Raw genomic sequence first — 16,411 nt, 5'->3', positions numbered from 1 at the left:
TATTGAATATATTGCCGGAGTCAAAGTCTATTTCAATTTGAACAAGATCCTGGCTTTCTTTTTATGCGTTGTTGGAATATTTCGTCTCTTTAGCATTTTAGTTTTAATATTGTCTCGGTAAAAATGTATCTACAGATTGCTTCCCCATCATATATGATCAAATTTAATTGCCAAAGAACACTTGTAACAACACAATACAAATACAACAATAATTGTCCAAGTAATAACTCTGAGAAAACAACCTATCGATAGACATCATCGATCGAAAGCCTGATAACACTTGACATAATTGATCACAAAGTAAACTCACACGCTGCTAAAAAAGGAGTACAAGCGGCATACAAAGGCATTATAAAATGTACAATTATCACAAAAAGCCCTCCTATAATCACTCAATTAGAGCTGCAATTAATCAAAGAACAGTACAATCGGGCCGCACTCGGGGGAAGCTAATTATTAATTACTGAAGTATCGTTAATTCCATGTGTTGTATCAGCTTGGGTTTATTTCTGTTGCACTTGTGTTGGACGTAACACGATTCTCTTCTATTACACAATATCATTGCAATCGGAATAAAGATACACCGTTGAGTTTAATGTAGTAAAAGGTGTTATGAAATTTTAAGTAAGGGCTCGCTGTAAGGTATTTTTTAGTCAAAATATTCATGTAAAAGGCAAGGATATACTACGGTACATTTAAAAAAAATAACAAGAATTAACAGTAGTTAGGTACGTACGTATAATATTACTTGTATACTTATCCAGTTTTCCTAAAAACAACAATAAACATCGCTCATCAAAAAGTATTACGTAGAACAATATAAAACACAAATAACCCAACCAATAACATCTATTTACACATTCTATTCCTGGCGTCGTAGCGATCGAAACAAAAATTACGACCGCAAATCATGAATATTCAAGAGATAATAAAACCGTATCCTGCTTGCGTTTACAAATGAGCATAAATACCGATCACGTTACAGCTGATTCTATAGAACCATTCACACAAGTGGACGATCTATTGAACTGAATGATTTGTGAACGAGTCTCGAAGGACCTTTGTATGACCAATCTCATTTAAGACATGAGATAAAAGGTATACTGATTGCTTTGATTGTAATGTTTGTTGTATAAGCGTACGTATGGACTTGACTATACTTTAAATATAATTACGACGACTTTCGATATTGAGATTAAATCTCAAAGAAAATACAAAAAAATACTACCAAATGAAAAAGTATCTTTTGGGGTGCCCAGCAAAGTAGAAGAAGTATCTTGACTAGCTTTTACTTCAAATAACATATAAATTATTTATAATATTATAATAACTACAAGAAGTTTGAAAATCCACTCTTAATTACTATAATCACGGTTTCTGAACAAATTAACAAAATTATACAAAACATACTTAACAAAATCATGTTTTTAGCACGGAACAATGATACAATCGCACATTTCAAGACTAACAACATAATGAAGTCATTATCGTATGATAAATGTTAATATTATGTATGGAGCTTAAATATAATGTAATTAAACGCGTTTGAAATTAAAATACAGCTTACAAATGCGGAAAACAAAAGAAAAAGGTAAATATTTTCGACATTTTATAAACTTTCTTAAACGCTCGTAAAAACGGTGAAGATAATAAATTGTATGTGGTTACTTAATTAAGGTTGATTACAATCGTACCTTCAAATGTACATTTAAAATTAATAAAAAAATAAACCGTAAATATAGCTAGCTTTATATACAAAGAACCAATTGTGTCATCTAAACAGTTCAAGCGTAACCAAAGAAAGAAATCGTTTATAAAAACTACCATAAAACTTATACAACAAATAAAGTAAACCGACTCGATAACTAGGCAATTTCTACAAACTTCTCAACGATCTCGTTAAAGTAACAAAAACTAGTATCGACGTCTCGCCAACTGGATCGAATTAATTTTTTATCGCAAAGAAATTCTATTACAACTGTTACAAATTCTATTTCAATTTCTATAACCATGACTCATTGTAAAAAGGTCGCTTGAAGGCCAACTTGCTCCTTAAATGGTGGTACAAATCTATTACGGTCACTTATAAATGAATAAAACTTTATTTTATCATCAAAGCGCTCGCAAGATTAAACGTAAACTGGGGCCTTAGACAAAGTAACAATTAAAAAACGATAACGAAGTTAGAAAAGGCAAAAATGTATGGGATTGACATACGCCGCGTTAGATCACGTGGTCTATCTAATGTCAATCCCATACATTTTTGCCTTTTCTAACTTCGTTATCGTTTTTTAATTGTTACTTTGTCTAAGGCCCCAGATTCTGTAGTACTAAAATAAAACTTAAGTACAATTTGTATGAAACTTACAATAAATAAATATGTTAAAGGGAAGATGATAAGTTCGAAATCTAAATAGACCATTATATTAGGTAATAAATTGTCTTCTATTATTGTTATTAGCTATCTAAACAAAATAGATAAATAGGTAGTTTAAAATCCTGTGAAAAATCATCCTGAAAAAAATTAGTTACTTAAAGAAAAGTTAAAAAAAAAGAAACAAACCTCGACCTTCAGAACGACAGTAAAATATACTGCAAGTAAGACCTTCAATCTACATTACTCTCCGACCGCATAGTAATCAGAAAGTTTCTAAAACAAAATATTAATCAAAACCATTGTTTCCTCATCAATTTTTATAACCTCCAATGTATCTATAACATAGAAATGATCTATAGATATAGACATGTATCGCTTTCTTAATAACAGTTCATTTGATCCTAACAAGGCTCATGCAGTTCGCATGGATAGATTGCCCTTAATATGCAGGGGAAGTAACGAAATTATTGCATCCGTACACTCTAATTGTAGGGAACAATCCGCTGGCTTCCTTGCGCGAGTGTTTGAAAATTATTAGCAACGATCCTTTGTGAGGTGAGTTTAATAATGCGTGGATATCGGCTTGTTAAGTGAAATCTAGTCTAAATTATTAGGTAGCTTTCCGCCCGCGGCTTCACTCGCGTTTTCAAAGAAAGCTTGCATAGTTCCCGTTCCTGTGGGATTTTCGGGATAAAACATAACCTATTTGTTAGATCTAGATACCTATAATTATAGTGAAAGTTCTTATATGTTCATTCTGTCATAAGGAATAACTTTATTTTAGTTTCATTAAACCTGTGGCGGCTGAGATAAGTAGCATCAGTTATGCAAAGTTTAGCATAGATTAACGTTTAATAGTGTCCTCAATTAATAGAATCCTCCAGTCCTCAATAGAAACTATGCAATATCATTATTTGACTCATGTTAAACCTTTAAATAAAATAAAGCTTATTTCTATCTAGATACCAAGAGCGAAAGAAATTACCAATTAATGCTACTTCACAAAGTACAAAAAACCGATAATTACTGCTAATTAGAAATTATCCCAAGAAAGTTGCACAGTGTACCACCGGTATTACATTGACAAGTTTCTTCAATTACATTCTTGCAAGGTATCATGTGGTTATAGAATTTATTCTCTGCGGAGGCGGGCTAGGCGTGTCTGGACCGGCCTTTACATTAATAACGTTCATACAATCTATCTCTTACATTCATTCGATACAATACATTGTACACTCGGCTTAACAATGGGCACATTTATTTTGTAACAAGATTTATGAAAACACTCTTGTTCGCGACGTTATCGGTGCAAGGCACTTAATTCAGAGTCTTTGAATATCTTACCTTTCAATGTATATTTCAATTCCTAATTGTCAATTAATACAGGGGATATAGATTACCAGAGCTTTCTGAAACTAAGCCCACATTACTGGTGCCGTAACACCTTTGCGATAACTCCCTTCCTGAACTAAACAGATTTTGAACTATTGTTCATTACATTATCTATTGATAATGTAATCCTAGATTCGTCAATTTATAGAAAGTCTCTCTCCAAATAGCCATTATTAGGAAAATCTATCATCCGCGGTCACGATGCTCAATCAAGAAAAACGCAACAAAATTAGCTATCGATTTCAACCGTTCCACTAGCCCCAACTTTTACTTCATGCGGTTTGCCACACTGATTACGGTAATTACATTTCACATAGCCGTATCACATGTACTACGATGTGAAAGTAGTTCTATTTCAGCTATACTTATAATTGAACCGATCGGATAGTACAAATCTATTAACTGTAATCTATCCGTGGTGCTCCGTCATCTGAGACGTAATTGAGCAAATTATGGGAATGTGGACATAATGGTATAATTTATAGCGATAATAAAGTGCTCAAATTGTTTGTGGATAGCATATGTAGGCGTAATGGAGCCTTAGGAGAGGTAAAGACCTCTCCTAAGGCTGGAGAAAGCTCCAGGACAGTACGGAAAACAAACTTAAAGAAAGAGAAATAGATGAATATAATATGAAAACTATTCATTTCTTCTTAATTCTTGAGTGCATCCCTTGTTTGCTACACACAAAAAACACTATCATACCACACATAAATAAACGATTGTAATTCTACTATTGAACCACAAGCTATTGTAAAATATATCTTTTATAAATGTGCAGCAATTGGCAGCCTTCAATTACTCTGACCACCGCGAATAAAAATTAATGGACTCGTATTTCCCACTGATTGCGTTTATTTCTCTTCCTACCTCACACTTTAACGTCCAGCAATGCAATTTATTCACTGTTATTTAATAACACTGTTCCCTTCTGTAAGACTGATATTACAGGTACAAAGCAAATCACAGGGTTGGCACACAAAAAGTAATTAATGTGTCTATTCCGTTCTATTATTCTATTTCATTATTTTATTACTGACATTTCTAAGAGCAAACCTCCTGAATAAGTGATACAACACGGGTAAATAGATAAGTAGAATAGTATATAGAATACATTTCAATTCCACAGGAAATAATCACAATATATTCAACGATAAAATATCAAACAACTGCAATACCAACGAATATTAAGGTTACACTCCTCACTCCGCGGTGTGCAAACAAACAATAGCCATAGCATCGTTTTCTTGTTTTAGATAAGTGGCAACCCTAACACAGGGTATCTTTGTACAATCACGATACGTGTACTCGTGGGTGTACAACATTAAGAACACATAAATCTACCACAAGCATTAATTACAAAAGGACACCATGCACGTCCTACGGTGTTTATTTCATTATGCCGAGATAACGCTCGAAACTGATTTATCGATCTCGATAAAACATGAGTAATAAGAGCTGTAAAACAAATATAGTTTGAGGTAAAAATAATCTATTTAGGCGTAATGATAACATTTTAAAATTCGCGGTAATGATAATTGATAATCAACTTGATAAGAGTGTATTCTTGTTACAGAAATCTTATGCTTTTATGATTTCTTTTTTTATTATTCAGAATAAAAAAGAAAATTTTTTTTTATAGCATTAAAGAGGACAATGTATCAGTGACATAAACAGAAAAATATCTATTAAATACGTCAATATTCATTTTATATTGAAACGCCGACGCAACGAATTTTAAAAAGATAGTTTTCGTCTACCCACAATACTATAAAAACCGGCCAAGTGCGAGTCGGGCTCGCGCACAAAGGGTTCCGTAGCAGCAAATATAATAAACTTATTATGTCAATTTATACACCTGGTGAATGGAGCCTAAACTCTCCCGATATTTTGCCTTGTACTTTTATGTATGAATATTAATATTAATGGCGTATTGCTTGAATAAGCTAATATTTCTCGTAAAAAGTACCTACATTATAAAGATTTTATATCATCGCGGATTTTTAAAGGTGTACAATACTGTAGTATATTTTTTGATCTATCTTATAAGGTTCAGCCATCGTTTTCAGTGTAAGCACAATAACTTAACCAAAATTACAGTTAAATCAACCTATCTCAAAAACTATAAGAGATACTTTGATCAAACCAAAAATCGTTGAAAGAGTTAATTAGCATGCATCACCTCTATTTTTTTTAGAATTTTATACCCCGTAGTTATAAAAATAGAGGGGGGGGGACATACTTTTTACGACTTTGAGAGCTGATATCTCAAAAACCGTTCACTTTAAGAAAAATGTTTTTTAGAAAACTTTATATCATTTTAAAAGACCTTTCCATTGATACCCCACACGGGTATGTACATCGAAAAAAAAAATTTCATCCCTCAGTTACATGTATGGGGGGCCCCACCCCCAATTCTTTTTTTTACTATTTAGTGTCATATTTTTGTAGCGGTTCATACAACACATATTCCCATCAAATTTCATCACTGTAGTACTTATAGTTTCCGAGTAAATCGGCTGTGACAGACGGACAGACGGACAGACGGACATGACGAAACTATAAGGGTTCCGTTTTTGCCATTTTGGCTACGGAACCCTAAAAATGAGTCAAACCACAATAAACGTAATCATATCACAAATGACAGTTTCAGATAACTCTAACACAAATGTAATCCATAAATTACGTGCATTATCCATAAGCGATACCATTCCATAATCCATAGCAATCGATTTAATAAGGATCGATTTGAAAGCAATCTACATTTATATAGACCCGCCGGTGGTCCGTTGAATAAAATCGATTATCAATAACTTCGTTTATATGTTAACGTATCGGTTACCTTGACATTGGGTTGTTCACCTTTCATAGTTCTTGAGTCATGTTTATTTGGATTGCTGCTACGCTAAGCGCGCTTTCAAATGTTTCGAGTCGGACGACTGCGGTGCCGAAGCGGTGCGCTACACGTACCTACGGCGCACGGACGATCATCTTTTATCATACACTAGCTTTCCGCCCGCGGCTTCGCCTGCTTTGTCTAAAACTTAATAAATTATATACTAAAACCTTCCTCTTGAATCACTCTATCTATTAAAAAAAACCGCATCCAAATCCGTTGCGTTGTTTTAAAGATTTAAGCATACAAAGGGACATAGGGACAGAGAAAGCGACTTTGTTTTATATTATGTAGTGAAAACGCTCGGTATGGCAACAGTGCGGCTGCGGCGCTCGGCTCGTACCGCGAACGCTCGCGGCACGAAACGCGTAAATTGAAAGCGCCCTTATAGTTAGTTTGTTATGTGACAACTTCTATTTAAACGCTGTCGTTATTGTTGCGGTGTTTTTATTTATGTTTCGTTTACGTAATTGTTTTGCTTTTGTTTTGGTCACTTGAAATTTAACATTATTTTAGGAGATGAAAGTCAAAATTCCACTGTGCTTGGCAAGGAAAAATTATTTGAAATAAATTACTGAGCTGATAAATATAAAAACTATAAAAAGCGCCGTACAATAAAAACTAGGAATTTCCTGGTAAACAATTTTATTGCAGTTATGATAATAAAAAGTTAGTTGATTTATAACTACTAACGGTCTATTATTAGAAATCTAATATTTATCAAGATTCTTCCCTATGAATGAATCAATTTACATTAAAATTCAAAGCCACGAATAATTACACGCACAGCTAGTTAAAAGCAGCTTATAACATAATACTAGATTTCACTCCAGTTTAAATCTATTCTCGTGCAAATTCATACCAAAACGGGATCAACACATTAGCGCGAAAATGGAGTATCAAATAACATGCGAAAACTAACAATTTAATGCCGCATATAGCAGCTTCCGGGGCTCCTTCCCGACGTATTATATTTCGCTGCGAGCACTCAAATATTGGTCTAGACGCGGTCTGGATTACCGCATTCACCCACATCCTAACGCAGGATGGCATAGTTAATGTTAATTTTATGCGAGAACGTGTTTAACACGCTATTTCCTTATTGTTTAGACGCTTATAATGTTGGAATAGAAACCAGAGCGCGGAGTCTTTTATTCTTCAAATCGTTCATTATGGGCCGTAACCTAAACCAGTTAAGACGTAAAAGCAGGTTTATTGTAGCCTGAAGGAGTTAGCGAATACGTCGATTTGAGGAAACAATAAAGTTTCCTTCCTGAAATATGCTATAATCTATAGAATATACTATTGGATAAATAGCTATGACCTACGAATTGTTTTCCGCCTATAGTTTACTAACGACCACCCACGACGTCTGGGAAAAGCTATGGAATATTATGCCGTTCTAGTTCTCTCTTGTTCACTAAACATATTTTGATTTATAACCAATAAGGATTTTGCTTACGTTTTAGTTTAGGTTCATTGTCAGATTTATTATCTGCTGGATCTGCTGAGAATTTTTCTCGTTTTGGTATCGAATATCATAACAATAAGTCCAATTTTCAAGATATTGAATTGAAGCTTTAATTCCATGGTGAGCTCAAACTAAACAACTGACTTGTGCCCATTCCTTCCGTCGCTAAGTTTTCCAAATGTGACATTCATACATCAGCAAATATAAGCACATTTCCATTTCAACCAAATGAAAACGAACAGCCTGCTATGAGAATCCTGAAAGTTAAACGTCTAATTATAATTGCCATTTAACCTCGAAGCTGCGGCGTCTTTAATCTTAAAACAGAAGCAAAGGTTCAACCGATATGGACATACATAAGCGGTGTGCAAAAGCCATTTAGTTTTGACTTCGTCATCTAAAAGCAAGGAACTGTTTTTTGGCTATTCAGTATTCAGTATGCACAATTATCTTATGATGAATTGGCAAAAAAAACTTGTAGTAGTGAGGTATTTTTTTTCTTATATTGCATTTACAAATGAAATGGTATTATATCATTTGTAAAGCATTTATATTTGAAACACACCTTCAGATTTCAAGTTCAGATACAATATTATCGCTAAGTGCTGATTTACACAGGGTAACTGACTACAAATTCGAGGCAAATCAGTGCTGACCCGAAAAAAAACCCTGTGTAAATCAGCATTTATACTAACTGACATCTGCCTATCTTCCTGCGACATTCGTTAAGATCCATACATCCATACAGTCCTTTCGAAACATAAGACACTACTTACCAAGTACCAACATCGAATCATAAATTACAGCAATACATTCACATGCTGGCCACTTCATTCATTACACGTCCATGTGTTGAATATTTAAGTCGATACTCTTACCCTGCCCTTGGATCACGAAATTTGGAGGGCATTACTCAATCGCGACGTTCGGTGACTGGTTAATTAATAACGGCCTGGGAATACTGTTAGTGCTGCTTTCAATTAACACGAGTGTATATAATTGTTGTGATTCCACGTGAACCATTTAATGGGACCACAATTTTACAATGTAAGAGGGCGGTCGTGTAATTATACATAATTATTACTTCTATTCTTTCTTAGAGAGAACTTTCCTATATTTGGTACTTGTTCAGATTCACACGAAGAATGTATAAATTCTTCATGGGTTCATACTCTATCTTATAGGCCCTCTTCACAATGGACTATCCATTAGACACAACAAATGATCGTCGATGTTTGCCGTCATTACGGCGATTATGAAAATTCATCTACAATCGGTAATATCATAGACATTTGGGTCCCTACACTATCATGATTGTCTTAACTCGCCTAACACTGCCCATAGTGAAAAAGACACATTATACAAATACATCCTCCAAACCAAAACAAACTCCAAGCTCCAGTACTCTCTACGTTTGTCTCTACCGCCTTGCGTGAGGTACTTGTTCCCTGCTGTGTTATCTCTAAGTATTTGCACACATCAAAGGATCCAGATGCACTGCAGAGCACCGTTAAGTGGCACGGATATAGCAGCTGATAGCACGCACAAATAAACGCCGAAGTGTGAACACGTGGGAACTGCGCGTGAATTAGCTCAGCCTGTATCGATTAAGGACAGTTCGGATCTTTAAAGGACACTCCAGAGATTCGCTGTTCAAATTGAAGGTGAACATTATCGAAAAAAAGTTATGATTAAAATGAAAAGCAAGGTTTATGAATAGCATAATTTATAATGTAAAATGGCCATGTACAGATGAGTATGTGATACGATACGATGAGTTTCGAATGAAAAATAACATAAGCCATAAAGCCATAAAACCTCAAATAGAAAAATAAGAAATCGGTGAGGGATCCCAAGGTTATATTAATAAATTCCTTTTAGATAAATATTTTTCAAGTTCTGATAAATTAACTATAAAACGTGCTTAGAGTACTTATAAAAAGCCAACTTGTAATCTTGTAAATAGGACAAAGTATATAAATTGTAAGCAATAATGTCGTTTGTGAATAGTAATTCTGAAATTGATGGATTTTATACGGTACAGAGGAAATAAACTGATAATAAAACTTTATTATGGCTATTAACCTAACAAAATTTTACTGCAATAGAATTGTCACTACAACGGTATTTTATCATAACATTGAATGGCTAGATGCCTTTTCTACGTGTTTCGATGATAAGCCTTCCTTCCCATAGATGTCAAAAGTATACGTTCATCATCATCAACCCGCTTTTATTCTCATGCCGGTATGGACCCGGCTTTTCTTTGAAGCAACTACAACTAAGACTCTTGTAGTTAATCGATTTTTTTAATAAATAAAGATATTTATACACAATGTAGTAATTTACGATCCAGAGTCGCAAGATAAACTCTGCCACCCGTAAGGATTTTCAATTTGCATAAAACATGGTTATTGCAATTCTATAAGAGATTTAAATTTAAATATATCTACTGAATCTGAATTGAAACTTCTTTCATATTTGATATTTTTAACATGAACTGACAAAAAATATACACTTTTTTTTGGAATTCGTATACTATAATATTGTAGCATACATACTTAATAATCTTCTATAAATTAATTCAAATCATGCATAGAGAACACGATCATATCACATAAAAATTCAAAGACATAGGTATTTATAGTAGAGCCAGAAATAGCTTCTTGAAATGTTACATACATTATTTTGTTCATTGAAACCATTTTATTTAAAGAATGACACGCGTAAAAATAGAAAATTGTTGATCTATCACACGTAGGTAACTACTTCGTGTATACGTGCTACTACATATTATAAATCCGAATGTTATTTGAACATGGAGATTTGTATTTATCTGTTGTTGTTTGTAGGTCAAAAACTACTAAACTGTCAATATCTGAACTGAAATCTGATAGACTGGTATGCTTTGTATTTGGCTGACACTCGATGTAGGTAACTATATCTATACTAATCTGTGACTGGTAATATGCAATTTGGTCGATACTTGACTGACAATAAAAAAAGCGTATGCCGAGTACACGTGTCAGAAGTGAACCTTTTTTGGAAAGATTGAAAGATACCAAAATCGTCGCCGTACCTACTCCATGGCGTGACGGTATTGTCATGACGCGACTTTGAAATTTTATTCTGAACGCGCCTAAAGAAGTTTGTTTCACTTTAATACAAGGTAAGGTTTCAAGGTACAAAGTTAGCCGTTGCAATGTCAGAACTCAGAAGTCGGATATAATCAATGAAAGAAACCTCTCCCATATTTTCAGACAGTCGATTTGCTAAGTGGCAACTTCTAAGGCAACATTGTAGAGACAATGTGCCGCTAATTAGCTCCAGCCAACATGTTCTTACCATAAAGATAAGGTGGGCATTAAGTCGCTATTGCGTCCCCACTTAAGACTTTAAGTAGTACTTTACCGAGTACTGGGAGATATGCCTTAAAAGAAAACCTATATACCGCACACCACGAATTTAAAAGGTGTCATTTGTAATGTGAAATATTCGTTAATATCAATGGTGAAATCAATTAAACTTTTGATCATATAAATTCTAAAGGACAACCAATTCGATCGATCATATTAATCGGTTTATATCACGTAGCTGAAAGGTGTAACGAAATACATTTAAATATTAAATTTGTATTTTGAAAACGTATAGGTAGACAATATAATTTGTGTCCTAGAACTAATGGCGCGCCAATAAATTCAGCAGATCAAAAAGCTTAGTAGAATACGAAAAGATCTACTATCAATTAGGCATTCATTAATTACAATGACATCACACTATAGACATCAGGAAAAGCACAACCACACCAACACCAGAATTAAGCCTGTCAAAACACAACTCGTTATCTGGCAATTTAAATCCCTGTTCGTGGCAGGATGTGAACACTGCCAAACAGAGTGGCAGGTAATTGCCGCAGTGTCAAAACATTCGACGAGATAGGCCCTGTCAGATTAACCGTATCCGCTAAAGAGACCCCGTTCCCTGGGGGCCTGTGCAGAACTGCACCGTATTTCGTGTGACGTTTGATTGGCGTGCTTTGTTGCTGTCAAGATACTTTTTAAAATTGCACCTCGTAAGTTCGTGAATTCGAAGTGACTGTCATTTTAATGTCACGTTGTACAGTATTTATAAGATGCTCTCAATAAGTAGAGGTGGGTACCAGTACTTTTTGAAATACAGCTACACAAAAGGAAGAAATATTTATATTTGTATATAGGTGATGGGTGAGCTTATCGAAGTTTTCTTTGGCGCAATTTCTCCACGTTGATATAAACTTATAAGTGTATTTGTACCAGATTCTGAAATAATAAGTAGGAATCTGAATAGAAAGATTTTTAAAACTGTCAATGGCGGATACATCCTATAAAACGATGCATCATGCATTATATAAATGGGATATAAACGAATTTATTTCAAAAGGAAATCAGGATATCACAAAGAGGGAAGGAATATGGGTCACCGGTCCCCTCACTCTCCGAAATACAATAACATACCACCATTTTTTTCTCTTAAATACCTGACCTTATTCACGCAATGCTGATCCAAAAGCCAGTTCATGGAGTAAAAATTAATTAATATCGAAAATTAATAGTGAGTACTAAGTACTCCATGAAACAACGCTAAAATGAATTCACGCTTATTAAAAATAAGCTTTTATTAGTCAATCAATAATCTACATTCTACACAATCTAGATCTATTAAAAAGTTAAAACAAAATCAATAATAATTTCCAATACGTAAATTAATTTTCAAACCCAGTCACTAAGACCAATATGCGAATCGATTTATATTTCTATGAAACTTATAACCACTTCATTTATGACTGAAGAAAATTAAAACAATGACATTATTTGTTACGCCAATATTCAATTGAATATTCATTGGAGGTTTTTCGATTTCGTTACACTAATAAATGTAACAATAGTCATCACATACATCTATTTGAAAATAACACATAAAATAGTCATAATAAACACCTTTACTATTGTTTAGATTAATAAGTTTAGTTAATAAACACAAGTGAGGAAAAATAATGTAATGTATTTTCAACCGAACGTGCTCGAAGTGGGGTTATGATTATTAAATATTATTATCAATGAATGTGGGAATTTATATTATGTATTACTAGCTTAACGCCCACGGCTTCGCCCGCTTTGACATAATATACTAAAACCTTCCTCTTGAATCACTCTATCTATTAAAAAAACCGCATCAAAATCCGGTGCGTAGGTAGTTTCAAAGCGGGCGAAGCCGCGAGCGGAAAGGTAATTAATGTATTATGTACTAGGTACCTATAAGATCGCAACGTTAAAACTTTTAAAAAGTAACCAAATTAATATTTTTTACAGTCGAATTCAGTGTAGTTACAATCGAATAAAGTACATCTTTTATGATAATTAATAATTATTAATTAGTTAATTACTAAGAGAGAGACAAGGCAATATTTTTATTGTTTAAATTTATTAAATAGGTAATTGATCATACAGCCTTGATATGATCAGTTTTCACTTTTCTCGTGTCTTTCCTTGACGATAAGAATTGCAAATTAACAAAGAAATAGATAAAATAACTAGGTACCTAGGTACCGTAATAATTGTTTGTTCTGGCATTGTAGCCTGTTCTTTGAAATAAATTGTTAGTTCATGCAAACAAGTCAATGGATAAGTTTTTCATTATAATGAATATGTACGGTCTACAAGTTTCCTGACCAACTTTTTCCGTAAAAATATGAATCAGACCTTTTATATTATGTAAGCAAATGTATGTTAATAATTGAATGTGAATACATACTCGTAATTTTAGCTATAATTTCTAGGAACAAAAAAATAACCGAACTAAATATAATTTCTCGAAAATACAATAAAATTATCATAGATAATATAAATTAACCTATCACCTAGAAAACAGTTACAAAATTACTCAAGAATTCAGCAGCTGATAAATTCCCTCCAATTTTTTCCGTCTCATTAAAAAATAAAAAACGTTCGTCAGTATTGTCAACATTCTAACGCCACAAATTAACAGAACACTGGTGCATGTTGCACACTGCGTCCGCACAAAGAGCCCATTGATCCGCGTAACGAATACGCCGGGTTGTCGACATGTTCGAATTCGTTTATCTGTATGTATAATCAAATGTTTTAATTACTTCTTGTATGTGGGTAGCAATATTGTTTTGAAGTTTTGAAAACACTGACAAACATAGTTTAGAACTTTAGAAAATAAAAATTTGATGGGGAAAGAAAGTAATTTGCATTTTACAATTTAATTTTCGATACAGTGGAAAATGTATCGTTGATTATATTATCACAGAAGATTCTATCATTCCTTCTAGAAAAATAATGTCTGAATAAAAAAGCACATCCTCTATATACTGGCTTAATTTAAGTCTAAACTCATCACAGTAACAGCGATCACTTGATCATTCATTCAATACAATCAGATCAATTGGTATTTGAACAGCATAAAATGTATTTTCTCACCACATTAATTATAAATATTGTGGTGAGAAAATACAATTTATACTGTTTATCAAGTAAATGTATTTATAAATACTAAAACACTGTCTCTCTAAAACTTTTATTAAAATAGCCAACTGCGGAGAGAAAATCTATTATCAAAGGACTTTGTTGAGATTTGATCATATAAAAAGTAACAACAGTAAAAAAACATTATTTCTTTCTTCTATTATCTTAGTAGCATGAAAACGAAGAAATGGGAAGGACAATCTATTATCTTTGAATATAAGTTTGTAATTCCTTTATAAATCAATATATTGAATCTACCTGTAGATAGAAAAAATTGCAAAAAAAAAACATCATCTTCACAGACTGGGTTACGTACAGATAAAATATCAACATACTTTAACATTACCAATGGACTAAATAATAATAATAAGTCAATTTCAACACTATAACTGAGAAAATGGCGAGACAATTTAAATAACTTACAAGCTATATAGAAAGTTAGTTTAGACGTGGATCTATGCATTTTTAAGGAAACCAGAGACAATTTGGAATATTAGCTTTCTTAAATCAAATATCAATGTACATATCTTGTAACAATAAGTTCAGTATCAAATTATTAATTTCAAGAAGGCAGTCGACAGTTTATGTATTGTAGAAAAAATTTAAAGTCAGCAGTAAAGCAATTAATTATAAATATTTCTATCACAAATTGAGGGTGTACTGGGTGAATACAGACATAAATAAAAATGTTGGATTACCAGTGCGACAGAAAAACAATGTTTTTTTTTCAATGATTTAATACCAACTTAATTATTAATTAACTAATTATCAGTGTTACTAATAACATTTAATTATGTTTACTAGGTAATATAAAATAAAAAGCTAAAAATATATGCACCTACCATCTTCAATATGTACCTATTCAAACATATTTTCGAAGGTCGTTACGTGTGATAAGTATCGCAAAAAATTAACTATCATGTAGGTACTGCGATAAGTTTCCGTTCCAGTTTCCATTCATACTAGTCTTTAATAACTATAATTAATAAAATTAGCATTCTAACTCAACATCTTTCACTAATAAACTATTTAAAAATTAAAACCAATATTGTTACGTAAATATCATCCCCTATGATTTACACACAGATTATTAATAATATAATAATGTACATTATCAAGCAAACCAATTATGAATTTTAAAGTTTACATTCAGTTTTAAGTAATATAAACAAAACTTACCGATAAAAAGTATACCGAAATCCATCAAAACTTTTCGCAATAAAAACTTAGAATCACGGTCCAAAGTAATCGAATGTGTGCGCGAATTCGTTTTACGTTCATTTCTCTCCATTTTTAATTTAAAATAGATGAATACAACGCGATTTTAATATTTTTAGATGCACTTTAGTTCTGGCACATAAACGTTACGAAACGTCAAAGAAACAACCGGGCTCCGGAGCAATGAGCGATTGACAACTTACACACGTCAAACTAGACGCGCATGCGCGCTTCAACTGAGTCGATTATTCGATTGTCCGATGACGGCTCGGAACCGCGTACCGAGCGATACGACAACAAACTTGCGAGTTGCGAGTCGTGAAGTTTTTAAGCCGCAGCGGACGCTATAAAACAATAAAAACAATTTTCATTTTAATTGAACGCTTGTCTACTTAAAACTCAAGGTTAAAAAATGTCAATAAAGTTATCTAACAGCTTTTTTGAATTAAAAACAGCAAGTCTCTTAGGCATATTGCCTCTATCAGTCTATCTGCAATATTAAATTATATAGGTATGAGAAGGTAGCTAAA

At 33.1% G+C, this 16,411-nt stretch overlaps 1 protein-coding gene across 1 annotated transcript in view; it reads right to left on the bottom strand.

The window, feature by feature from the left end:
- The window catches only part of LOC123698867 (putative phosphatidate phosphatase), a 96,605-nt gene extending 80,463 nt beyond the window's left edge, over positions 1-16,142 (bottom strand). Inside the window, exon 1 of the mRNA XM_045645671.1 lies at positions 15,843-16,142. Coding sequence (XP_045501627.1) covers positions 15,843-15,954 — 112 coding nt within the window. The 5' untranslated portion in view covers positions 15,955-16,142. The remainder of the gene's footprint in view (positions 1-15,842) is intronic.
- Between the last annotated feature and the right edge of the window lie 269 nt (positions 16,143-16,411).

This window comes from Colias croceus, chromosome 17 (genome assembly GCF_905220415.1).
Source record: "Colias croceus chromosome 17, ilColCroc2.1".
In the NCBI taxonomy this organism is placed as follows: Eukaryota; Metazoa; Arthropoda; class Insecta; order Lepidoptera; family Pieridae; genus Colias; species Colias croceus.
This window is presented reverse-complemented; position numbering and strand designations above follow the sequence as displayed.